This window comes from Cinclus cinclus, chromosome 24 (genome assembly GCF_963662255.1).
Source record: "Cinclus cinclus chromosome 24, bCinCin1.1, whole genome shotgun sequence".
NCBI classification, from domain to species: Eukaryota; Metazoa; Chordata; class Aves; order Passeriformes; family Cinclidae; genus Cinclus; species Cinclus cinclus.
In genome coordinates this window covers 2,262,401-2,288,111 of record NC_085069.1, presented here as the reverse complement: position 1 = coordinate 2,288,111, position 25,711 = coordinate 2,262,401, and the positions used below count along the sequence as shown (strand labels likewise).

At 48.5% G+C, this 25,711-nt stretch overlaps 2 protein-coding genes and 3 pseudogenes across 2 annotated transcripts; 3 read left to right on the top strand and 2 right to left on the bottom strand.

The window, feature by feature from the left end:
* Positions 1-3,222: 3,222 nt before the first annotated feature.
* LOC134053432 (feather keratin Cos1-1/Cos1-3/Cos2-1-like) lies at positions 3,223-4,950 on the top strand (annotated as a pseudogene).
* Positions 4,951-9,238: 4,288 nt separating this feature from the next.
* On the bottom strand, positions 9,239-9,996 carry LOC134053431 (feather keratin Cos1-2-like). Its single transcript, XM_062508456.1, is given in 2 exon segments — positions 9,239-9,568; positions 9,883-9,996. Coding segments are annotated over 2 exon segments (444 nt in total).
* Positions 9,997-14,211: 4,215 nt separating this feature from the next.
* Positions 14,212-14,968, top strand: LOC134053397 (feather keratin Cos1-1/Cos1-3/Cos2-1-like; annotated as a pseudogene).
* Positions 14,969-19,256: 4,288 nt separating this feature from the next.
* Positions 19,257-20,014, bottom strand: LOC134053430 (feather keratin Cos1-2-like). The gene is given in 2 exon segments (XM_062508453.1): positions 19,257-19,586; positions 19,901-20,014. Coding segments are annotated over 2 exon segments (444 nt in total).
* A 1,455-nt stretch (positions 20,015-21,469) lies between these two features.
* LOC134053429 (uncharacterized) lies at positions 21,470-24,984 on the top strand (annotated as a pseudogene).
* The last annotated feature ends 727 nt before the right edge of the window (positions 24,985-25,711 follow it).

The window sequence follows — 25,711 nt, the reverse complement described above, 5'->3', positions numbered from 1 at the left end:
GTCAAATGTGCACCATCCCAGCTAATGGTAGGGGCTGTGTCCTGGTTTCCTGCATTGCTGCCTTTTCATTTCCTGGCTTCTGCCATGTGCTTTCCTATATGAACACCCTTTTCTGTAAGTGCTGGGATGAGAGGCTCAAGAATTTCTGAGGCAGAAGTCTCAGATCAAGGGCTGTTGGCATTACTTGTGGGCAGGTGATGTTCACTTGGGTCATTTCTGAGCATTTTGTTTTTATCCAAGTTGTTAGGAAATGGGCAACCCTTTTGTGCTACTTGCCTGCACACCCAAGGACTGACATGCGAGCGGACATGACAGAGCTTCTACCACTCTGCTCTTTCTTACCACCTGTTCTCTGTTTCTCCCCAGGCCAGTCTAGTGGGGATATTTTGCCCTCTCTGCTTCTGCATGGAAGGCAGATGGACACCCTGCAGGAGCTCCACTGCATCTTAGTGACTGCCTTGGTGGTCTCCTTTTCTTCCTTAGACTCATTAAAGTTGTTGTGCTCTCATGTCTTGGCCTCCAAATTCTCCTTTCTTGTGTAGCAGCTCTTCCAATCTGTTCATGCACAAAGTTAAAAAAAAGCAGATGGTGGAAGTCCCTGCAGTGGATTTTGCCCTGTGCTCTTTCTCTTAGAGCTAATGAAGACATCCTTGACTACTGCACAGAGGTCACCAGTGAAACCACAAGGTCAAAGGACGGCAGCAGTGGGGATGGGCTCTAATCCATGTAATCCCTCAGATATCCATGGTCTCCTATATGCCGAAAAAGAACTCTTAAAGGCACTGCTGGGCTCAGAATAACCACTCAGGTACAAAGTGTCCCATTCTCCTGCTCTCAGTTCAGGGCAGACATGATCTTTCTCCATCTTACAGGCCCCTGTGCACATCTTGCTATACTTAGAAAGGAAGGTTTCACCTTCTTCTGCTGAGACCTAAGCACTTGAGTCTCAGTGGCCAACATTCAATTCATCTCCAGTTCTTCTTCACTCAGTGTGTGACCCTCATGGACAGCCCCTCCATGTGGATCCTTGTGCTGAAAAACTCTCAGTGCTCTTGGTAGATCCCATTTGATCACTGAAATACTGTGATAAGGTCCCTCTCCAAGACTCCTGTTCTCCAGGGAGAAAAGGCTACACTCCTTGTCTTTCCTCATTGCACAGGTTCTCCAACTGTTTGCTTTTCTTTGACACACACAGTGGGGTGGGAGCAGCTGCTGGATCAGGATCAGCAGAAGCCACATCAGGGGACTTGGACTAAGCAGTGGCTTTCCTGGGTGTGGGTGGGCCAGTCAGCAGAACCACCTGGGTGAACACGACCACATACCCAATGGAAACATGACCAGGGCTTGCAGGAAGCAATGGTTTTCCTGGTGACAAGGAAGGTCTTCATCGGCTTTGATGTAGCAGTGGAGGAGTGCCAGATCTTCACAAAGGAAACATGATGAGGAAGAGCAAATGCAGTAAGGTCTGTAGGTACTGATTGTTCCATGCAGGGACAATGAGAAGGCCATTCTTTACCAGGGTTAGAAGATACGTAGAGAAGACAAGGTTCATTGTATCTGTGGTAATTGCTAGTTACACTGACCTTTTGATTGTCTCATTCTAAATTGTCTAATTCAAATGCTCAAGACTCCTGATAGCTGTACCGTCACAGAGTCATGAAAATGCCTTCAAGGTCATCAAGTCCAGCCATAAACCTAACACTGCCCACTCTACCACTAACCCATGTTCCTATGTGCCATATCTACACTTCTTTGAAATTGCCTCCAGGAGCAGTGACTCAACCACCGCCCTCACCAGTGTGTTCCAATGCTTGATAATCCTTTCAGGGAAGAATTTTTCCCTAACAGCCAATCTAAACCTCCCCTAGTGCAACTTGAGGCCAATTCCTCCTGTCCTATCACTTGTTACCTGGAAGCAGAGTAACCCACCTTGCTACAGCCTACTTCCAGGCAGTGCTAGAGTGATAAACTTTCCCCTTGGCGTCCTTTTCTCCAGACAAAACAAATCCAGTTCTCTCTGTAAGCTAGATCACAGGTGGAGGTTTTATCACATGTCATTGGGAAGAGGAGAGAACAGCAGTTGATATCTGCTATGGTTTGTACCCAAGGGAGCTAAAGTTTTGGTGGGACACATAACTGAGCTGAGCATTCCTCCACAGGAATTAATTTATTCATGAAAACACGAAATTAATTTACCATATTGTCAAGTGAAGCTGTTGTTTTGTCTCCAGGGAAACAAGCCTGAATTGGGAATGGATGGAAATCTGTCCCTTCTCGGTTTGACAAATTCTTGAGGTGAGCCTGGCTCACCTTTACGGGCATCACTGAACATGCTCCATAGAGAGCATAGGGACCTTGGTGAACTTTGAGACTTAGGCCTGCGCAAAACTCATGAAGTCTAAGAAGCTCATGTGAATGGTTCTGCACTTGGGTTCAGGGCAGGACCAAAGAAAAATACAGTATGGATGGGGAGTGGATTGAGATCTGCCCTGCAGAGAAGGACCTTGGGTTTTGGTAGACATGAAGCTTGACATGACCAACAATGTGTCATGTGTTTGGGGAGCAGACCAAAAAAATGACCATATCCTGGGTTGCATAAAAAGAAATGTGGCCAACAGGCTGAGGGAAGCTATATTCCCCCTCTAGTTACCTCTCCTGAGACCCCACCTGGAGACCTGCTTCCAGCTCTGGGACCCTCAATAGAAAAGGCACGTAGGAAAGATATGGACCTGCTGGAAAGAATGAGAAGAGGCCTTTGAAGATGATGAGAGGAGTGGAACACCTTTGCTACAAAGAGTTGGGTTTGTTCATCACAGAAAAGAAAAGGCTCTGGAGAGAGAAAATCTTCCAGTACTTAAATAAAGTTAGTGGGACCTTTTATGGCAGGATGTAGCAGTAAGATAAAGGGGAATGGCTTTAAACTGAAAAAAAAAAAAGTTAAATTAAATATTAGGAAGACATTATTTATTGGGATGGTGGTAAGGCTCTGCAAGAGGTCCAGAGAAGCTGTGGATGCCCCTTCCCCAAAAGTGTTCAAGGGCATGTTGGACAGAGCTTGAATCAACCTGGTCTAGTGGAAGGTCTAGCTGGTTCTGGCTGAAGCCTCTCAGCAGAACCGCCTGGCAATGGTCTCAGCAAGGCCAGCAAAGGGAAGGGAGAAACTCTCAGCTATGTTGTGTTGATCCAACTGTCCTACATGTCTCAGCAGAGCAACACCTGAACATGGGTAAGGTCCAAGACCCATTTGCTGGGAGGTCTCAGCCCTGCCTCACTCCGCACCAAGCTGCTGGATTGTAGAAGTGCATCAGGCACTGGCCTGGACATGAGGACCCTGTGTACCTCCTGTGTCATCAGCAATATCACACCAGAAGCAATTGACTAGGGATTACATCCTGCAGGAGCAGACAGACATTCTTGTCATTTCTACCTAAACATAAAGCAAAATGGAGGGTGCAGGAGGCAGAGGTGGCATTTCAATTCTCAGGACACTTCTCTGCAAGGTTGAAGACAGCACTGTTGAGCTGTAAATTGTCTCCTTCCAGCAAGGGCAGCTGCAACACTGTGGGACTCAAGGACACAACAGGAGAGAGTGTCCCACAGTGATCTGCACATGCTTTCAGGATGAAGGTCTCACAAGCCCACACATGTGCTCTGCATGGAACCTTCACACTGACAGAGTAGACTCAAGTGCATCAGAGAAGGTCAGAGGACCTAAAGAGAGTGCACAGAGATGGGATGAAGTCAATGAGACAGCACAATTTTTCTCAGTACTCTTAGTACAACACTAGGGTCAAACCCTTCCAGCAGAAGCCCACCTGAGTATAAATCTGAATGTTGATCACAGAGTGATGAAGGAAGCAAAAGAAAAGATGTGCCATGTCACATGCAGACCTTGGGCCAGCGTACAAGAAAGAAGCACAAGAGCAGGGTTGATTTCTGGCCATCAGAGGAGTCCAGACGAATGACACAGGTGCAAATCACCTGCTTACATGGGATACTGATGGCCCTTGATCTAAATTTCTTTGTCCACTGATGTCTTTCTGCCTTGAAATCCTTTATGCTCTCATCCTGGCACTTTGAGAAATGACCCTTCATATAGGAAAGCACGTGGCAAAAGCCAGGAAATGAAAAAGCAGCAATGCAGGAAACCAGGACACAGCCCCTACCATTAACTGGGATAGTGCACATTTGACATGAGCTGGTCAGAAAATTATTACTGTCACAAAGGTGCTACTGGGCCTGAGGCAGTGCAGGACTGCCATAAAAGGCATCCCAAGTCCCTGTGCTCTCATCCTCTTCTCTCACCTCCTTCTCAAGAATCAGGTGAGTGGGAAACCTCTTCTCCCGCTGATGATTCAAGACCAGCTCTTTCCTGGCTGTAGGTCTCAGCTGACAGGGGCTGTCATAGCCCAGGGCTGGGAGCTGCTTGTGCTGGGACAGGGCAGGGGAGAGAAGGTCTTGTGCAGACACAGTGAGGCTGGGACATGGCTGGGGTGGCTCCTGGGCTTTGAGCTGGGCAGGGCAATGTGGGCCAGCAGCTGCCTTGGCTGCAGGCTGTTTGGGTGCAGTGCTGCTTCTCATGTGTCCCCACTTTCTGCTTCTCCCTGTGCTCTGTGCCAGGTGCACCTGTGACCGTGAGCCATGTCCAGCTGCAAGCCCTGCAACCCTTGCTGCCAGCCCTGCGGCCCCTGCCCGCTGGCCAACAGCTGCAATGAGTGCTGTGTCAGGCAGTGCCAGGACTCCCACGTGGTCATTGAGCCGCCTGCTGTGCTGGTGACCCTGCCTGGCCCCATCCTCAGCTCCTTCCCACAGAACACTGCCGTGGGATCCTCCACCTCTGCTGCTGTTGGCAACATCCTCAGCTGTGGGGGAGTGCCCATCAGCTCTGGGGGCTTTGATCTCTCCTGCATCACCAACTGCTATGGTGGCAACAGATGTCGTCCCTGCTAAATTTGCTGGCAACATCCTTGGGCAAGAACCTGCACGGTCTCAGAACATGGTTCTGGTCAGAACATGATTCTGGGCAGGAGACAGAGCTTCTGGACATTCTATTTACAGCTTTAGGATGATGTTTCTTTCTCCTACTATTCCATCTTCTTTCTCTGCTGTCCATGTGTCCCCAGGTCAGCCCAGGGGGATCTGCTGCCCTCCCTTTCTCTTTAGGGCTGGCGGTTGGACACCTTTCAGGAGCTCCACTGCAACTTAGTGACTGCTCCTGGTACTCTCTGTGAGCCATGCCATTTTCTTTGCACTCAATAAAATACTTTTGCATCCATGCCTTGGCCTCTGAGTCATCCTTAATTTTATGGCAAGCCTTCCATATTGCCTAATGAAAATGGTGGAGGAAGAAGAGGGTTCAACTCCCTTGAAGCTGACAAGGTCATCCCTGGCTATTCAACAGCCAAAAATCATCAGCAAGATCATGTCTCCAAAATTTGGCAACAGTTGTGAAGGGGTCTGGGGACAGCCTACAACCTCACCTCTTCCTTCTCCTCCCCTCCATTGCCTGGTTTACAGTCCATGGCCTGCACACAGCAGCACAGGTAGATGAGATATACTCCTTCAGCACAGGCAGGACTCAGCTGGTATCCAGACATACAGGGCTGAGGTAATTCACAAGTTTGCTATCAGCCGTACTTGGGTTAATGCAGTGGTAAATGACTTCCAGCTGCATTTGTGCAAATGTCTTATGGCTTTATTACAAATTTGCAACATTTCTTGTATATATGAATATATGTAATATGTCCATTGAGTTCTTCTTGGATGAGGCCTTTGATCAAACCAATGCCCACTGCTGCTGGATCAACCTTTGGTTGACAGCCCATGCTCACTTTGTCACCTCATTCCTGTGTTTGCATCATACAGTGTTGTGCTTGTTTCCAGGAGAGAGAACAAGGATGTTTGTTGCAAAGATGAGCTGCCTACCTCTGTATGGCCCCTTCTCCAGCCACAGCCTGTTTTTTCTCACATTGCCTTCTTACCAACAGTTCTTGGTTGGCTCCATGTCTATCTGGTTATTGGTGTTTGAGACACCTTATCATCTGGGCTTCTGCACCACCTGTGGCTCAAACATCAATATGGACTTGGACTGAAAAATGAGAATTAGAGAAAGAGCGAGAGAGAAAGGGGAAAAGCTATATAAGCTATCTCTGAATTTAGGGGTTAATGTCTCTATAATCCCCACATTTTAATATACAATCTGATTATGAATATAAAAGACAAAAAGGTTAACATCAGGACAGTCACAGGGTGAAACATTTTATTAAGGACTTCAGTTGCTCTTGGTGACCATCCAAATAAAATGTCCCAGTAATGATATTCCTTGTCTTTCTTTGGTTGCTCCATCAGTCAGTAGATTTTTCTACATCAGGATGCATGGCAATCAAAAATTTCTGTCTGTTTTTCCAAGCTTCCTTAAGTAGTATTTTTCACATTGAAGTGCGATTCATTCAGTAGGAATAGGCTGCTGGTCTTAAGTCAGTGCGTAGTTAAATAATAACAACTGGTGAGATACAAGACAAACTGAATAACCAAAATCACATCCTATAATATCAACCAAGATACAACCACAAATATTAGGCTACTTGTACGTACAATAATGTTGTCTACAAATACAAAATCACAAGCAGTTCTCACACAAGCACATCCATTGCATCAGGCCCATACTCTATGCTCTAGGGGCTGGAGTACATCTCCATTGGGATTTAATCCTGACACAATGATTTGGTATATGGTATATACCGAGGCACCATGTACCGTTAAAACAAAAACTGCAGTTTACAATTAGGGGGATCATAAAGGAAAATTAATCGTTGTTACTATTATCTAGCTGCTAGAAGTAGAATTCCCTTTCGTATTATCGCCGGTTACCTTTTGAATGCCATCTTCCTTCGTAATTGCTGCTGCAGTAAATTGTACCCACAAGAGAGAAGTGTGTGTAGTCCAGAATGCATATGTTTACCATACTGATTAGCATGAACAAAAGAAGCAAGGCTTTCAACCTTGTAGGTTGAGCTTGTTGATGTGTGAACCAAATTTGGTTCCTGCTGGCAATGACTGCTCCTACAAAAATGATAAGCAGTTCTTTGATAAGTAAGTCAATCTTCAGTGGGATGTGCTGGCACAATTCCCAGTAATGTTCCTGGAAAGATAAAACACTACAAGTCTCAGCAGAGTTGGCCTAGGCAGGTTACCACTTGGTTGCTCAAGGTGTATAACAGCTTGGAATAATGACAAAAGTGCCTTTTCTTACTCAGAAGATCTGTGTCCTGCCTCTTTACATGCAGTTAGTCAAGTAATTAAGATGTCTTTGGTCCATCAGGACCAGTTTAGCCTCAGGTGTGTAATCTCAACTTCTAGCTCATGAACTGCTTGCCACACTACTGTTGCTGCTTTACCTGCTTTCTCAGAGGAGGTAGTGGTGTCTCCTGCAATTAGAATATTACATAATTTCATATCCAGAGAAAATGAGACTGTCTGTAAATGTTTGGCAAGCACAGACTGTACAATTGTGGGGAAATGTTTATCCCGATATGAGAGTCTGATAAAGGTGTATTGTCCACCCTTCCAGGCAAGTGCATATTGAGCCTTGTTGTGTTCCTGGCATGGAATCATAAAAAACCCATTTATTTTACATGCATTTTACATGCGATACGAGAGTGGGAGGCTCTCTAAATTTGAGTTACCCGTTCAGCAGAATTTAGCACAGCAGGGGAGAAGTTTTGGTCATGTCTTTTCCTTAACTTAATGAACTGTGACCTTTTCTACACCGGATCTCACTGGGAGGAACCCTCACCCTCTGCTTGGGTGCCTCAGGGGAAGCCTGGGACCCTGATGTGCTGCTCCCTCTCTCTGGAGGGAGCATCTCCCGGCTGCTTGCAGGAGCCTGGCTGCCTCTGCCATCCCCAAGACATCACATGGGAGATGTGAGAGCCAGGGGAAACCCAAAACAAGCCCCTCTCACTGCCTTCTTTCACCTTTTGGAGCCACCCAGCCTGACTGTTTTCTGCCTCTGCTTTGGTGTTTTTTGCTACATTTTAATTCAACACCCACATCTGCCTGGACACCTGCTGCTCCTGCCATGGCTTTGGGGTTTTTGCTATGATTCGTTTGCCTCCCTGAACCTGTTCACCTCTGCGGTTCCAGCTCGCCACTCCGAGGTTCCTGCTACAGCACATTCCGCCACTCGGCGCGGCTCTGAGACTGGCTGCTCCCCGTGAGTTTCGCAAAGGAGCCGCCTCCCTCAGCTCCACCGCCGGAGCCGCCATTACCGCGTGAGGGAGACACGGCCGAGCTCGCTCCACAGCGCCCCCTGCAGGCGCGGGGGAATCATCGCACCCGCCCTGCCCGGCCGGGAGCCAGCAGCGCCCCTGCTGGCTGTGCCCGGAACTGCACCCGAGGGGAAAGTGCCTGCAGCCGAGAGCAGGCTGGGACTGGGGTCTGCTTCTGATGGAGCTGCTGCCGGTGGTGCTGTTTGTTTGCTATACATACATTTATTAGTAAAGGATTGTTATTCCTTCTCCTATATCTTTGCGTGAAAGCCCTGTAATATCAAAGATATCATAAATTGGAGGGAAGGGGGTAATATTTTCCATTTCATGAAGGCTCCCGCATTCCTTGGCAGACATCTGGCTTTTAAAAAAACATGCTGCACATGGGGCCTAGACTGGGTAATGCAGGGGAGGAGAAGGAAGAGATGAGGCTGTGGGATGTTCCTGCACATTGCTGTTTCATTTCCTCATTTCTGCCACCTTTTGGAACCATCTTTTCCCTGTTTGCCATTGGCTGTGGAGTAGCCAGGCATGTTCTTCAACAGAACCAAAGGAAAAGGCAGAAGATTAAATCCACTACAGGTGGTCTCACATTCTGTGCCTTCACCTTTTACCCCGACTACACCAGACTGCAAGAATTGCCATGGAAACAAGGACAACTTAGAGGCCAAGGCTTGGATGCACAACTTTAATGAATATAAGGTAGAAACAGAGGTGGCTCACAAAGAGCACCAGAAGCAGCCACTAAGATGCAGTGGAACCTCTGAAGGGTCTCCATCTGCCTGCCCTAAAGAGGGAAGGAGGGCAACACATCCCCCTAGGCTGGCCTGGGGACAGCAAAGGAAAGACAAACAAAGGTAAAAGGGAACAATGACTCAGACACTAAATACAATGTCTTAAGGCTCTAGCTCTGCTCAGAGCTAGGTGGTGAGGTTGTGGAGGTTCGTGCCTAAAGACTTCAGGCAGCTTTAACAGGGACGACATCTGTTGCCACCATAGCAGTTGGTGATGCAGGAGAGGTCAAAGCCCCCGGAGCTGATGGGCACTCCCCCACAGCTGAGGATGTTGCCAACAGCAGCAGAGGTGGAGGATCCCACGGCAGTGTTCTGTGGGAAGGTGCTGAGGATGGGGCCAGGCAGGGTCACCACCACAGGCGAGGGCTGGATGGCCACATGGGAGTCCTGGCACTGCCTGACACAGCACTCATTGCAGCTGTTGGCCAGCGGGCAGGGGCCGCAGGGCTGGCAGCAAGGGTTGCAGGGCTGGCAGCAGGACATGGCTCACGGTCACAGGTGCACCTGGCACAGAGCGCAGGGAGAAGCAGAAAGTGGGGACACATGAGGAGCAGCACTGCACCCAAACAGCCTGCAGCCAAGGCAGCTGCTGGCCCACATTGCCCTGCCCAGCTCAAAGCCCAGGAGCCACCCCAGCCACGTCTCAGCCTCTCTGTGTCTGCACAAGACCTTCTCTCCCATGCCCTGTCCCAGCACAAGCAGCTCCCAGCCCTGGGCTATGACAGCCCCTGTCAGCTGAGACCTACAGCCAGAAAGAGCTGATCTTGAATCAGCAGCAGTAGTAGGAGGAAGAGGAGGAAAAGAGGCCTCCCACTCACCTGATTCCTGAGGAGAAGGAGGTGAGAGAAGTGGATGAGAGCACAAGAACTTGGTGTGCCTTTTATAGCAGTCCTGCACTGCCCCAGGCCCTGAGGCTCCTCAGTCGAAGTCATAATTTTGTGTCCAGCTCATGTCAAATGTGCACCATCCCAGCTAATGGTAGGGGCTGTGTCCTGGTTTCCTGCATTGCTGCCTTTTCATTTCCTGGCTTCTGCCATGTGCTTTCCTATATGAACATCCTTTTCTGTAAGTGCTGGGATGAGAGGCTCAAGAATTTCTGAGGCAGAAGTCTCAGATCAAGGGCTGTTGGCATTACTTGTGGGCAGGTGATGTTCACTTGGGTCATTTCTGAGCATTTTGTTTTTATCCAAGTTGTTAGGAAATGGGCAACCCTTTTGTGCTACTTGCCTGCACACCCAAGGACTGACATGCGAGCGGACATGACAGAGCTTCTACCACTCTGCTCTTTCTTACCACCTGTTCTCTGTTTCTCCCCAGACCAGTCTAGTGGGGATATTTTGCCCTCTCTGCTTCTGCGTGGAAGGCAGATGGACACCCTGCAGGAGCTCCACTGCATCTTAGTGACTGCCTTGGTGGTCTCCTTTTCTTCCTTAGACTCATTAAAGTTGTTGTGCTCTCATGTCTTGGCCTCCAAATTCTCCTTTCTTGTGTAGCAGCTCTTCCAATCTGTTCATGCACAAAGTTAAAAAAAAGCAGATGGTGGAAGTCCCTGCAGTGGATTTTGCCCTGTGCTCTTTCTCTTAGAGCTAATGAAGACATCCTTGACTACTGCACAGAGGTCACCAGTGAAACCACAAGGTCAAAGGACGGCAGCAGTGGGGATGGGCTCTAATCCATGTAATCCCTCAGATATCCATGGTCTCCTATATGCCGAAAAAGAACTCTTAAAGGCACTGCTGGGCTCAGAATAACCACTCAGGTACAAAGTGTCCCATTCTCCTGCTCTCAGTTCAGGGCAGACATGATCTTTCTCCATCTTACAGGCCCCTGTGCACATCTTGCTATACTTAGAAAGGAAGGTTTCACCTTCTTCTGCTGAGACCTAAGCACTTGAGTCTCAGTGGCCAACATTCAATTCATCTCCAGTTCTTCTTCACTCAGTGTGTGACCCTCATGGACAGCCCCTCCATGTGGATCCTTGTGCTGAAAAACTCTCAGTGCTCTTGGTAGATCCCATTTGATCACTGAAATACTGTGATAAGGTCCCTCTCCAAGACTCCTGTTCTCCAGGGAGAAAAGGCTACACTCCTTGTCTTTCCTCATTGCACAGGTTCTCCAACTGTTTGCTTTTCTTTGACACACACAGTGGGGTGGGAGCAGCTGCTGGATCAGGATCAGCAGAAGCCACATCAGGGGACTTGGACTAAGCAGTGGCTTTCCTGGGTGTGGGTGGGCCAGTCAGCAGAACCACCTGGGTGAACACGACCACATACCCAATGGAAACATGACCAGGGCTTGCAGGAAGCAATGGTTTTCCTGGTGACAAGGAAGGTCTTCATCAGCTTTGATGTAGCAGTGGAGGAGTGCCAGATCTTCACAAAGGAAACATGATGAGGAAGAGCAAATGCAGTAAGGTCTGTAGGTACTGATTGTTCCATGCAGGGACAATGAGAAGGCCATTCTTTACCAGGGTTAGAAGATACGTAGAGAAGACAAGGTTCATTGTATCTGTGGTAATTGCTAGTTACACTGACCTTTTGATTGTCTCATTCTAAATTGTCTAATTCAAATGCTCAAGACTCCTGATAGCTGTACCGTCACAGAGTCATGAAAATGCCTTCAAGGTCATCAAGTCCAGCCATAAACCTAACACTGCCCACTCTACCACTAACCCATGTTCCTATGTGCCATATCTACACTTCTTTGAAATTGCCTCCAGGAGCAGTGACTCAACCACCGCCCTCACCAGTGTGTTCCAATGCTTGATAATCCTTTCAGGGAAGAATTTTTCCCTAACAGCCAATCTAAACCTCCCCTAGTGCAACTTGAGGCCAATTCCTCCTGTCCTATCACTTGTTACCTGGAAGCAGAGTAACCCACCTTGCTACAGCCTACTTCCAGGCAGTGCTAGAGTGATAAACTTTCCCCTTGGCGTCCTTTTCTCCAGACAAAACAAATCCAGTTCTCTCTGTAAGCTAGATCACAGGTGGAGGTTTTATCACATGTCATTGGGAAGAGGAGAGAACAGCAGTTGATATCTGCTATGGTTTGTACCCAAGGGAGCTAAAGTTTTGGTGGGACACATAACTGAGCTGAGCATTCCTCCACAGGAATTAATTTATTCATGAAAACACGAAATTAATTTACCATATTGTCAAGTGAAGCTGTTGTTTTGTCTCCAGGGAAACAAGCCTGAATTGGGAATGGATGGAAATCTGTCCCTTCTCGGTTTGACAAATTCTTGAGGTGAGCCTGGCTCACCTTTACGGGCATCACTGAACATGCTCCATAGAGAGCATAGGGACCTTGGTGAACTTTGAGACTTAGGCCTGCGCAAAACTCATGAAGTCTAAGAAGCTCATGTGAATGGTTCTGCACTTGGGTTCAGGGCAGGACCAAAGAAAAATACAGTATGGATGGGGAGTGGATTGAGATCTGCCCTGCAGAGAAGGACCTTGGGTTTTGGTAGACATGAAGCTTGACATGACCAACAATGTGTCATGTGTTTGGGGAGCAGACCAAAAAAATGACCATATCCTGGGTTGCATAAAAAGAAATGTGGCCAACAGGCTGAGGGAAGCTATATTCCCCCTCTAGTTACCTCTCCTGAGACCCCACCTGGAGACCTGCTTCCAGCTCTGGGACCCTCAATAGAAAAGGCACGTAGGAAAGATATGGACCTGCTGGAAAGAATGAGAAGAGGCCTTTGAAGATGATGAGAGGAGTGGAACACCTTTGCTACAAAGAGTTGGGTTTGTTCATCACAGAAAAGAAAAGGCTCTGGAGAGAGAAAATCTTCCAGTACTTAAATAAAGTTAGTGGGACCTTTTATGGAAGGATGTAGCAGTAAGATAAAGGGGAATGGCTTTAAACTGAAAAAAAAAAAAAAAGTTAAATTAAATATTAGGAAGACATTATTTATTGGGATGGTGGTAAGGCTCTGCAAGAGGTCCAGAGAAGCTGTGGATGCCCCTTCCCCAAAAGTGTTCAAGGGCATGTTGGACAGAGCTTGAATCAACCTGGTCTAGTGGAAGGTCTAGCTGGTTCTGGCTGAAGCCTCTCAGCAGAACCGCCTGGCAATGGTCTCAGCAAGGCCAGCAAAGGGAAGGGAGAAACTCTCAGCTATGTTGTGTTGATCCAACTGTCCTACATGTCTCAGCAGAGCAACACCTGAACATGGGTAAGGTCCAAGACCCATTTGCTGGGAGGTCTCAGCCCTGCCTCACTCCGCACCAAGCTGCTGGATTGTAGAAGTGCATCAGGCACTGGCCTGGACATGAGGACCCTGTGTACCTCCTGTGTCATCAGCAATATCACACCAGAAGCAATTGACTAGGGATTACATCCTGCAGGAGCAGACAGACATTCTTGTCATTTCTACCTAAACATAAAGCAAAATGGAGGGTGCAGGAGGCAGAGGTGGCATTTCAATTCTCAGGACACTTCTCTGCAAGGTTGAAGACAGCACTGTTGAGCTGTAAATTGTCTCCTTCCAGCAAGGGCAGCTGCAACACTGTGGGACTCAAGGACACAACAGGAGAGAGTGTCCCACAGTGATCTGCACATGCTTTCAGGATGAAGGTCTCACAAGCCCACACATGTGCTCTGCATGGAACCTTCACACTGACAGAGTAGACTCAAGTGCATCAGAGAAGGTCAGAGGACCTAAAGAGAGTGCACAGAGATGGGATGAAGTCAATGAGACAGCACAATTTTTCTCAGTACTCTTAGTACAACACTAGGGTCAAACCCTTCCAGCAGAAGCCCACCTGAGTATAAATCTGAATGTTGATCACAGAGTGATGAAGGAAGCAAAAGAAAAGATGTGCCATGTCACATGCAGACCTTGGGCCAGCGTACAAGAAAGAAGCACAAGAGCAGGGTTGATTTCTGGCCATCAGAGGAGTCCAGACGAATGACACAGGTGCAAATCACCTGCTTACATGGGATACTGATGGCCCTTGATCTAAATTTCTTTGTCCACTGATGTCTTTCTGCCTTGAAATCCTTTATGCTCTCATCCTGGCACTTTGAGAAATGACCCTTCATATAGGAAAGCACGTGGCAAAAGCCAGGAAATGAAAAAGCAGCAATGCAGGAAACCAGGACACAGCCCCTACCATTAACTGGGATAGTGCACATTTGACATGAGCTGGTCAGAAAATTATTACTGTCACAAAGGTGCTACTGGGCCTGAGGCAGTGCAGGACTGCCATAAAAGGCATCCCAAGTCCCTGTGCTCTCATCCTCTTCTCTCACCTCCTTCTCAAGAATCAGGTGAGTGGGAAACCTCTTCTCCCGCTGATGATTCAAGACCAGCTCTTTCCTGGCTGTAGGTCTCAGCTGACAGGGGCTGTCATAGCCCAGGGCTGGGAGCTGCTTGTGCTGGGACAGGGCAGGGGAGAGAAGATCTTGTGCAGACACAGTGAGGCTGGGACATGGCTGGGGTGGCTCCTGGGCTTTGAGCTGGGCAGGGCAATGTGGGCCAGCAGCTGCCTTGGCTGCAGGCTGTTTGGGTGCAGTGCTGCTCCTCATGTGTCCTCACTTTCTGCTTCTCCCTGTGCTCTGTGCCAGGTGCACCTGTGACCGTGAGCCATGTCCAGCTGCAAGCCCTGCAACCCTTGCTGCCAGCCCTGCGGCCCCTGCCCGCTGGCCAACAGCTGCAATGAGTGCTGTGTCAGGCAGTGCCAGGACTCCCACGTGGTCATTGAGCCGCCTGCTGTGCTGGTGACCCTGCCTGGCCCCATCCTCAGCTCCTTCCCACAGAACACTGCCGTGGGATCCTCCACCTCTGCTGCTGTTGGCAACATCCTCAGCTGTGGGGGAGTGCCCATCAGCTCTGGGGGCTTTGATCTCTCCTGCATCACCAACTGCTATGGTGGCAACAGATGTCGTCCCTGCTAAATCTGCTGGCAACATCCTTGGGCAAGAACCTGCACGGTCTCAGAACATGGTTCTGGTCAGAACATGATTCTGGGCAGGAGACAGAGCTTCTGGACATTCTATTTACAGCTCTAGGATGATGTTTCTTTCTCCTACTATTCCATCTTCTTTCTCTGCTGTCCGTGTGTCCCCAGGTCAGCCCAGGGGGATCTGCTGCCCTCCCTTTCTCTTTAGGGCTGGCGGTTGGACACCTTTCAGGAGCTCCACTGCAACTTAGTGACTGCTCCTGGTACTCTCTGTGAGCCATGCCATTTTCTTTGCACTCAATAAAATACTTTTGCATCCATGCCTTGGCCTCTGAGTCATCCTTAATTTTATGGCAAGCCTTCCATATTGCCTAATGAAAATGGTGGAGGAAGAAGAGGGTTCAACTCCCTTGAAGCTGACAAGGTCATCCCTGGCTATTCAACAGCCAAAAATCATCAGCAAGATCATGTCTCCAAAATTTGGCAACAGTTGTGAAGGGGTCTGGGGACAGCCTACAACCTCACCTCTTCCTTCTCCTCCCCTCCATTGCCTGGTTTACAGTCCATGGCCTGCACACAGCAGCACAGGTAGATGAGATATACTCCTTCAGCACAGGCAGGACTCAGCTGGTATCCAGACATACAGGGCTGAGGTAATTCACAAGTTTGCTATCAGCCGTACTTGGGTTAATGCAGTGGTAAATGACTTCCAGCTGCATTTGTGCAAATGTCTTATGGCTTTATTACAAATTTGCAACATTTCTTGTATATATGAATATATGTAATATGTCCATTGAGTTCTTCTTGGATGAGGCCTTTGATCAAACCAATGCCCACTGCTGCTGGATCAACCTTTGGTTGACAGCCCATGCTCACTTTGTCACCTCATTCCTGTGTTTGCATCATACAGTGTTGTGCTTGTTTCCAGGAGAGAGAACAAGGATGTTTGTTGCAAAGATGAGCTGCCTACCTCTGTATGGCCCCTTCTCCAGCCACAGCCTGTTTTTTCTCACATTGCCTTCTTACCAACAGTTCTTGGTTGGCTCCATGTCTATCTGGTTATTGGTGTTTGAGACACCTTATCATCTGGGCTTCTGCACCACCTGTGGCTCAAACATCAATATGGACTTGGACTGAAAAATGAGAATTAGAGAAAGAGCGAGAGAGAAAGGGGAAAAGCTATATAAGCTATCTCTGAATTTAGGGGTTAATGTCTCTATAATCCCCACATTTTAATATACAATCTGATTATGAATATAAAACACAAAAAGGTTAACATCAGGACAGTCACAGGGTGAAACATTTTATTAAGGACTTCAGTTGCTCTTGGTGACCATCCAAATAAAATGTCCCAGTAATGATATTCCTTGTCTTTCTTTGGTTGCTCCATCAGTCAGTAGATTTTTCTACATCAGGATGCATGGCAATCAAAAATTTCTGTCTGTTTTTCCAAGCTTCCTTAAGTAGTATTTTTCACATTGAAGTGCGATTCATTCAGTAGGAATAGGCTGCTGGTCTTAAGTCAGTGCGTAGTTAAATAATAACAACTGGTGAGATACAAGACAAACTGAATAACCAAAATCACATCCTATAATATCAACCAAGATACAACCACAAATATTAGGCTACTTGTACGTACAATAATGTTGTCTACAAATACAAAATCACAAGCAGTTCTCACACAAGCACATCCATTGCATCAGGCCCATACTCTATGCTCTAGGGGCTGGAGTACATCTCCATTGGGATTTAATCCTGACACAATGATTTGGTATATGGTATATACCGAGGCACCATGTACCGTTAAAACAAAAACTGCAGTTTACAATTAGGGGGATCATAAAGGAAAATTAATCGTTGTTACTATTATCTAGCTGCTAGAAGTAGAATTCCCTTTCGTATTATCGCCGGTTACCTTTTGAATGCCATCTTCCTTCGTAATTGCTGCTGCAGTAAATTGTACCCACAAGAGAGAAGTGTGTGTAGTCCAGAATGCATATGTTTACCATACTGATTAGCATGAACAAAAGAAGCAAGGCTTTCAACCTTGTAGGTTGAGCTTGTTGATGTGTGAACCAAATTTGGTTCCTGCTGGCAATGACTGCTCCTACAAAAATGATAAGCAGTTCTTTGATAAGTAAGTCAATCTTCAGTGGGATGTGCTGGCACAATTCCCAGTAATGTTCCTGGAAAGATAAAACACTACAAGTCTCAGCAGAGTTGGCCTAGGCAGGTTACCACTTGGTTGCTCAAGGTGTATAACAGCTTGGAATAATGACAAAAGTGCCTTTTCTTACTCAGAAGATCTGTGTCCTGCCTCTTTACATGCAGTTAGTCAAGTAATTAAGATGTCTTTAGTCCATCAGGACCAGTTTAGCCTCAGGTGTGTAATCTCAACTTCTAGCTCATGAACTGCTTGCCACACTACTGTTGCTGCTTTACCTGCTTTCTCAGAGGAGGTAGTGGTGTCTCCTGCAATTAGAATATTACATAATTTCATATCCAGAGAAAATGAGACTGTCTGTAAATGTTTGGCAAGCACAGACTGTACAATTGTGGGGAAATGTTTATCCCGATATGAGAGTCTGATAAAGGTGTATTGTCCACCCTTCCAGGCAAGTGCATATTGAGCCTTGTTGTGTTCCTGGCATGGAATCATAAAAAACCCATTTATTTTACATGCATTTTACATGCGATACGAGAGTGGGAGGCTCTCTAAATTTGAGTTACCCGTTCAGCAGAATTTAGCACAGCAGGGGAGAAGTTTTGGTCATGTCTTTTCCTTAACTTAATGAACTGTGACCTTTTCTACACCGGATCTCACTGGGAGGAACCCTCACCCTCTGCTTGGGTGCCTCAGGGGAAGCCTGGGACCCTGATGTGCTGCTCCCTCTCTCTGGAGGGAGCATCTCCTGGCTGCTTGCAGGAGCCTGGCTGCCTCTGCCATCCCCAAGACATCACATGGGAGATGTGAGAGCCAGGGGAAACCCAAAACAAGCCCCTCTCACTGCCTTCTTTCACCTTTTGGAGCCACCCAGCCCGACTGTTTTCTGCCTCTGCTTTGGTGTTTTTTGCTACATTTTAATTCAACACCCACATCTGCCTGGACACCTGCTGCTCCTGCCATGGCTTTGGGGTTTTTGCTATGATTCGTTTGCCTCCCTGAACCTGTTCACCTCTGCGGTTCCAGCTCGCCACTCCGAGGTTCCTGCTACAGCACATTCCGCCACTCGGCGCGGCTCTGAGACCGGCTGCTCCCCGTGAGTTTCGCAAAGGAGCCGCCTCCCTCAGCTCCACCGCCGGAGCCGCCATTACCGCGTGAGGGAGACACGGCCGAGCTCGCTCCACAGCGCCCCCTGCAGGCGCGGGGGAATCATCGCACCCGCCCTGCCCGGCCGGGAGCCAGCAGCGCCCCTGCTGGCTGTGCCCGGAACTGCACCCGAGGGGAAAGTGCCTGCAGCCGAGAGCAGGCTGGGACTGGGGTCTGCTTCTGATGGAGCTGCTGCCGGTGGTGCTGTTTGTTTGCTATACATACATTTATTAGTAAAGGATTGTTATTCCTTCTCCTATATCTTTGCGTGAAAGCCCTGTAATATCAAAGATATCATAAATTGGAGGGAAGGGGGTAATATTTTCCATTTCATGAAGGCTCCCGCATTCCTTGGCAGACATCTGGCTTTTAAAAAAACATGCTGCACATGGGGCCTAGACTGGGTAATGCAGGGGAGGAGAAGGAAGAGATGAGGCTGTGGGATGTTCCTGCACATTGCTGTTTCATTTCCTCATTTCTGCCACCTTTTGGAACCATCTTTTCCCTGTTTGCCATTGGCTGTGGAGTAGCCAGGCATGTTCTTCAACAGAACCAAAGGAAAAGGCAGAAGATTAAATCCACTACAGGTGGTCTCACATTCTGTGCCTTCACCTTTTACCCCGACTACACCAGACTGCAAGAATTGCCATGGAAACAAGGACAACTTAGAGGCCAAGGCTTGGATGCACAACTTTAATGAATATAAGGTAGAAACAGAGGTGGCTCACAAAGAGCACCAGAAGCAGCCACTAAGATGCAGTGGAACCTCTGAAGGGTCTCCATCTGCCTGCCCTAAAGAGGGAAGGAGGGCAACACATCCCCCTAGGCTGGCCTGGGGACAGCAAAGGAAAGACAAACAAAGGTAAAAGGGAACAATGACTCAGACACTAAATACAATGTCTTAAGGCTCTAGCTCTGCTCAGAGCTAGGTGGTGAGGTTGTGGAGGTTCGTGCCTAAAGACTTCAGGCAGCTTTAACAGGGACGACATCTGTTGCCACCATAGCAGTTGGTGATGCAGGAGAGGTCAAAGCCCCCGGAGCTGATGGGCACTCCCCCACAGCTGAGGATGTTGCCAACAGCAGCAGAGGTGGAGGATCCCACGGCAGTGTTCTGTGGGAAGGTGCTGAGGATGGGGCCAGGCAGGGTCACCACCACAGGCGAGGGCTGGATGGCCACATGGGAGTCCTGGCACTGCCTGACACAGCACTCATTGCAGCTGTTGGCCAGCGGGCAGGGGCCGCAGGGCTGGCAGCAAGGGTTGCAGGGCTGGCAGCAGGACATGGCTCACGGTCACAGGTGCACCTGGCACAGAGCGCAGGGAGAAGCAGAAAGTGGGGACACATGAGGAGCAGCACTGCACCCAAACAGCCTGCAGCCAAGGCAGCTGCTGGCCCACATTGCCCTGCCCAGCTCAAAGCCCAGGAGCCACCCCAGCCACGTCTCAGCCTCTCTGTGTCTGCACAAGACCTTCTCTCCCATGCCCTGTCCCAGCACAAGCAGCTCCCAGCCCTGGGCTATGACAGCCCCTGTCAGCTGAGACCTACAGCCAGAAAGAGCTGATCTTGAATCAGCAGCAGTAGTAGGAGGAAGAGGAGGAAAAGAGGCCTCCCACTCACCTGATTCCTGAGGAGAAGGAGGTGAGAGAAGTGGATGAGAGCACAAGAACTTGGTGTGCCTTTTATAGCAGTCCTGCACTGCCCCAGGCCCTGAGGCTCCTCAGTCGAAGTCATAATTTTGTGTCCAGCTCATGTCAAATGTGCACCATCCCAGCTAATGGTAGGGGCTGTGTCCTGGTTTCCTGCATTGCTGCCTTTTCATTTCCTGGCTTCTGCCATGTGCTTTCCTATATGAACATCCTTTTCTGTAAGTGCTGGGATGAGAGGCTCAAGAATTTCTGAGGCAGAAGTCTCAGATCAAGGGCTGTTGGCATTACTTGTGGGCAGGTGATGTTCACTTGGGTCATTTCTGAGCATTTTGTTTTTATCCAAGTTGTTAGGAAATGGGCAACCCTTTTGTGCTACTTGCCTGCACACCCAAGGACTGACATGCGAGCGGACATGACAGAGCTTCTACCACTCTGCTCTTTCTTACCACCTGTTCTCTGTTTCTCCCCAGACCAGTCTAGTGGGGATATTTTGCCCTCTCTGCTTCTGCGTGGAAGGCAGATGGACACCCTGCAGGAGCTCCACTGCATCTTAGTGACTGCCTTGGTGGTCTCCTTTTCTTCCTTAGACTCATTAAAGTTGTTGTGCTCTCATGTCTTGGCCTCCAAATTCTCCTTTCTTGTGTAGCAGCTCTTCCAATCTGTTCATGCACAAAGTTAAAAAAAAGCAGATGGTGGAAGTCCCTGCAGTGGATTTTGCCCTGTGCTCTTTCTCTTAGAGCTAATGAAGACATCCTTGACTACTGCACAGAGGTCACCAGTGAAACCACAAGGTCAAAGGACGGCAGCAGTGGGGATGGGCTCTAATCCATGTAATCCCTCAGATATCCATGGTCTCCTATATGCCGAAAAAGAACTCTTAAAGGCACTGCTGGGCTCAGAATAACCACTCAGGTACAAAGTGTCCCATTCTCCTGCTCTCAGTTCAGGGCAGACATGATCTTTCTCCATCTTACAGGCCCCTGTGCACATCTTGCTATACTTAGAAAGGAAGGTTTCACCTTCTTCTGCTGAGACCTAAGCACTTGAGTCTCAGTGGCCAACATTCAATTCATCTCCAGTTCTTCTTCACTCAGTGTGTGACCCTCATGGACAGCCCCTCCATGTGGATCCTTGTGCTGAAAAACTCTCAGTGCTCTTGGTAGATCCCATTTGATCACTGAAATACTGTGATAAGGTCCCTCTCCAAGACTCCTGTTCTCCAGGGAGAAAAGGCTACACTCCTTGTCTTTCCTCATTGCACAGGTTCTCCAACTGTTTGCTTTTCTTTGACACACACAGTGGGGTGGGAGCAGCTGCTGGATCAGGATCAGCAGAAGCCACATCAGGGGACTTGGACTAAGCAGTGGCTTTCCTGGGTGTGGGTGGGCCAGTCAGCAGAACCACCTGGGTGAACACGACCACATACCCAATGGAAACATGACCAGGGCTTGCAGGAAGCAATGGTTTTCCTGGTGACAAGGAAGGTCTTCATCGGCTTTGATGTAGCAGTGGAGGAGTGCCAGATCTTCACAAAGGAAACATGATGAGGAAGAGCAAATGCAGTAAGGTCTGTAGGTACTGATTGTTCCATGCAGGGACAATGAGAAGGCCATTCTTTACCAGGGTTAGAAGATACGTAGAGAAGACAAGGTTCATTGTATCTGTGGTAATTGCTAGTTACACTGACCTTTTGATTGTCTCATTCTAAATTGTCTAATTCAAATGCTCAAGACTCCTGATAGCTGTACCGTCACAGAGTCATGAAAATGCCTTCAAGGTCATCAAGTCCAGCCATAAACCTAACACTGCCCACTCTACCATAACCCATGTTCCTATGTGCCATATCTACACTTCTTTGAAATTGCCTCCAGGAGCGGTGACTCAACCACCGCCCTCACCAGTGTGTTCCAATGCTTGATAATCCTTTCAGGGAAGAATTTTTCCCTAACAGCCAATCTAAACCTCCCCTAGTGCAACTTGAGGCCAATTCCTCCTGTCCTATCACTTGTTACCTGGAAGCAGAGTAACCCACCTTGCTACAGCCTACTTCCAGGCAGTGCTAGAGTGATAAACTTTCCCCTTGGCGTCCTTTTCTCCAGACAAAACAAATCCAGTTCTCTCTGTAAGCTAGATCACAGGTGGAGGTTTTATCACATGTCATTGGGAAGAGGAGAGAACAGCAGTTGATATCTGCTATGGTTTGTACCCAAGGGAGCTAAAGTTTTGGTGGGACACATAACTGAGCTGAGCATTCCTCCACAGGAATTAATTTATTCATGAAAACACGAAATTAATTTACCATATTGTCAAGTGAAGCTGTTGTTTTGTCTCCAGGGAAACAAGCCTGAATTGGGAATGGATGGAAATCTGTCCCTTCTCGGTTTGACAAATTCTTGAGGTGAGCCTGGCTCACCTTTACGGGCATCACTGAACATGCTCCATAGAGAGCATAGGGACCTTGGTGAACTTTGAGACTTAGGCCTGCGCAAAACTCATGAAGTCTAAGAAGCTCATGTGAATGGTTCTGCACTTGGGTTCAGGGCAGGACCAAAGAAAAATACAGTATGGATGGGGAGTGGATTGAGATCTGCCCTGCAGAGAAGGACCTTGGGTTTTGGTAGACATGAAGCTTGACATGACCAACAATGTGTCATGTGTTTGGGGAGCAGACCAAAAAAATGACCATATCCTGGGTTGCATAAAAAGAAATGTGGCCAACAGGCTGAGGGAAGCTATATTCCCCCTCTAGTTACCTCTCCTGAGACCCCACCTGGAGACCTGCTTCCAGCTCTGGGACCCTCAATAGAAAAGGCACGTAGGAAAGATATGGACCTGCTGGAAAGAATGAGAAGAGGCCTTTGAAGATGATGAGAGGAGTGGAACACCTTTGCTACAAAGAGTTGGGTTTGTTCATCACAGAAAAGAAAAGGCTCTGGAGAGAGAAAATCTTCCAGTACTTAAATAAAGTTAGTGGGACCTTTTATGGAAGGATGTAGCAGTAAGATAAAGGGGAATGGCTTTAAACTGAAAAAAAAAAAAAAGTTAAATTAAATATTAGGAAGACATTATTTATTGGGATGGTGGTAAGGCTCTGCAAGAGGTCCAGAGAAGCTGTGGATGCCCCTTCCCCAAAAGTGTTCAAGGGCATGTTGGACAGAGCTTGAATCAACCTGGTCTAGTGGAAGGTCTAGCTGGTTCTGGCTGAAGCCTCTCAGCAGAACCGCCTGGCAATGGTCTCAGCAAGGCCAGCAAAGGGAAGGGAGAAACTCTCAGCTATGTTGTGTTGATCCAACTGTCCTACATGTCTCAGCAGAGCAACACCTGAACATGGGTAAGGTCCAAGACCCATTTGCTGGGAGGTCTCAGCCCTGCCTCACTCCGCACCAAGCTGCTGGATTGTAGAAGTGCATCAGGCACTGGCCTGGACATGAGGACCCTGTGTACCTCCTGTGTCATCAGCAATATCACACCAGAAGCAATTGACTAGGGATTACATCCTGCAGGAGCAGACAGACATTCTTGTCATTTCTACCTAAACATAAAGCAAAATGGAGGGTGCAGGAGGCAGAGGTGGCATTTCAATTCTCAGGACACTTCTCTGCAAGGTTGAAGACAGCACTGTTGAGCTGTAAATTGTCTCCTTCCAGCAAGGGCAGCTGCAACACTGTGGGACTCAAGGACACAACAGGAGAGAGTGTCCCACAGTGATCTGCACATGCTTTCAGGATGAAGGTCTCACAAGCCCACACATGTGCTCTGCATGGAACCTTCACACTGACAGAGTAGACTCAAGTGCATCAGAGAAGGTCAGAGGACCTAAAGAGAGTGCACAGAGATGGGATGAAGTCAATGAGACAGCACAATTTTTCTCAGTACTCTTAGTACAACACTAGGGTCAAACCCTTCCAGCAGAAGCCCACCTGAGTATAAATCTGAATGTTGATCACAGAGTGATGAAGGAAGCAAAAGAAAAGATGTGCCATGTCACATGCAGACCTTGGGCCAGCGTACAAGAAAGAAGCACAAGAGCAGGGTTGATTTCTGGCCATCAGAGGAGTCCAGACGAATGACACAGGTGCAAATCACCTGCTTACATGGGATACTGATGGCCCTTGATCTAAATTTCTTTGTCCACTGATGTCTTTCTGCCTTGAAATCCTTTATGCTCTCATCCTGGCACTTTGAGAAATGACCCTTCATATAGGAAAGCACGTGGCAAAAGCCAGGAAATGAAAAAGCAGCAATGCAGGAAACCAGGACACAGCCCCTACCATTAACTGGGATAGTGCACATTTGACATGAGCTGGTCAGAAAATTATTACTGTCACAAAGGTGCTACTGGGCCTGAGGCAGTGCAGGACTGCCATAAAAGGCATCCCAAGTCCCTGTGCTCTCATCCTCTTCTCTCACCTCCTTCTCAAGAATCAGGTGAGTGGGAAACCTCTTCTCCCGCTGATGATTCAAGACCAGCTCTTTCCTGGCTGTAGGTCTCAGCTGACAGGGGCTGTCATAGCCCAGGGCTGGGAGCTGCTTGTGCTGGGACAGGGCAGGGGAGAGAAGATCTTGTGCAGACACAGTGAGGCTGGGACATGGCTGGGGTGGCTCCTGGGCTTTGAGCTGGGCAGGGCAATGTGGGCCAGCAGCTGCCTTGGCTGCAGGCTGTTTGGGTGCAGTGCTGCTCCTCATGTGTCCCCACTTTCTGCTTCTCCCTGTGCTCTGTGCCAGGTGCACCTGTGACCGTGAGCCATGTCCAGCTGCAAGCCCTGCAACCCTTGCTGCCAGCCCTGCGGCCCCTGCCCGCTGGCCAACAGCTGCAATGAGTGCTGTGTCAGGCAGTGCCAGGACTCCCACGTGGTCATTGAGCCGCCTGCTGTGCTGGTGACCCTGCCTGGCCCCATCCTCAGCTCCTTCCCACAGAACACTGCCGTGGGATCCTCCACCTCTGCTGCTGTTGGCAACATCCTCAGCTGTGGGGGAGTGCCCATCAGCTCTGGGGGCTTTGATCTCTCCTGCATCACCAACTGCTATGGTGGCAACAGATGTCGTCCCTGCTAAATCTGCTGGCAACATCCTTGGGCAAGAACCTGCACGGTCTCAGAACATGGTTCTGGTCAGAACATGATTCTGGGCAGGAGACAGAGCTTCTGGACATTCTATTTACAGCTCTAGGATGATGTTTCTTTCTCCTACTATTCCATCTTCTTTCTCTGCTGTCCGTGTGTCCCCAGGTCAGCCCAGGGGGATCTGCTGCCCTCCCTTTCTCTTTAGGGCTGGCGGTTGGACACCTTTCAGGAGCTCCACTGCAACTTAGTGACTGCTCCTGGTACTCTCTGTGAGCCATGCCATTTTCTTTGCACTCAATAAAATACTTTTGCATCCATGCCTTGGCCTCTGAGTCATCCTTAATTTTATGGCAAGCCTTCCATATTGCCTAATGAAAATGGTGGAGGAAGAAGAGGGTTCAACTCCCTTGAAGCTGACAAGGTCATCCCTGGCTATTCAACAGCCAAAAATCATCAGCAAGATCATGTCTCCAAAATTTGGCAACAGTTGTGAAGGGGTCTGGGGACAGCCTACAACCTCACCTCTTCCTTCTCCTCCCCTCCATTGCCTGGTTTACAGTCCATGGCCTGCACACAGCAGCACAGGTAGATGAGATATACTCCTTCAGCACAGGCAGGACTCAGCTGGTATCCAGACATACAGGGCTGAGGTAATTCACAAGTTTGCTATCAGCCGTACTTGGGTTAATGCAGTGGTAAATGACTTCCAGCTGCATTTG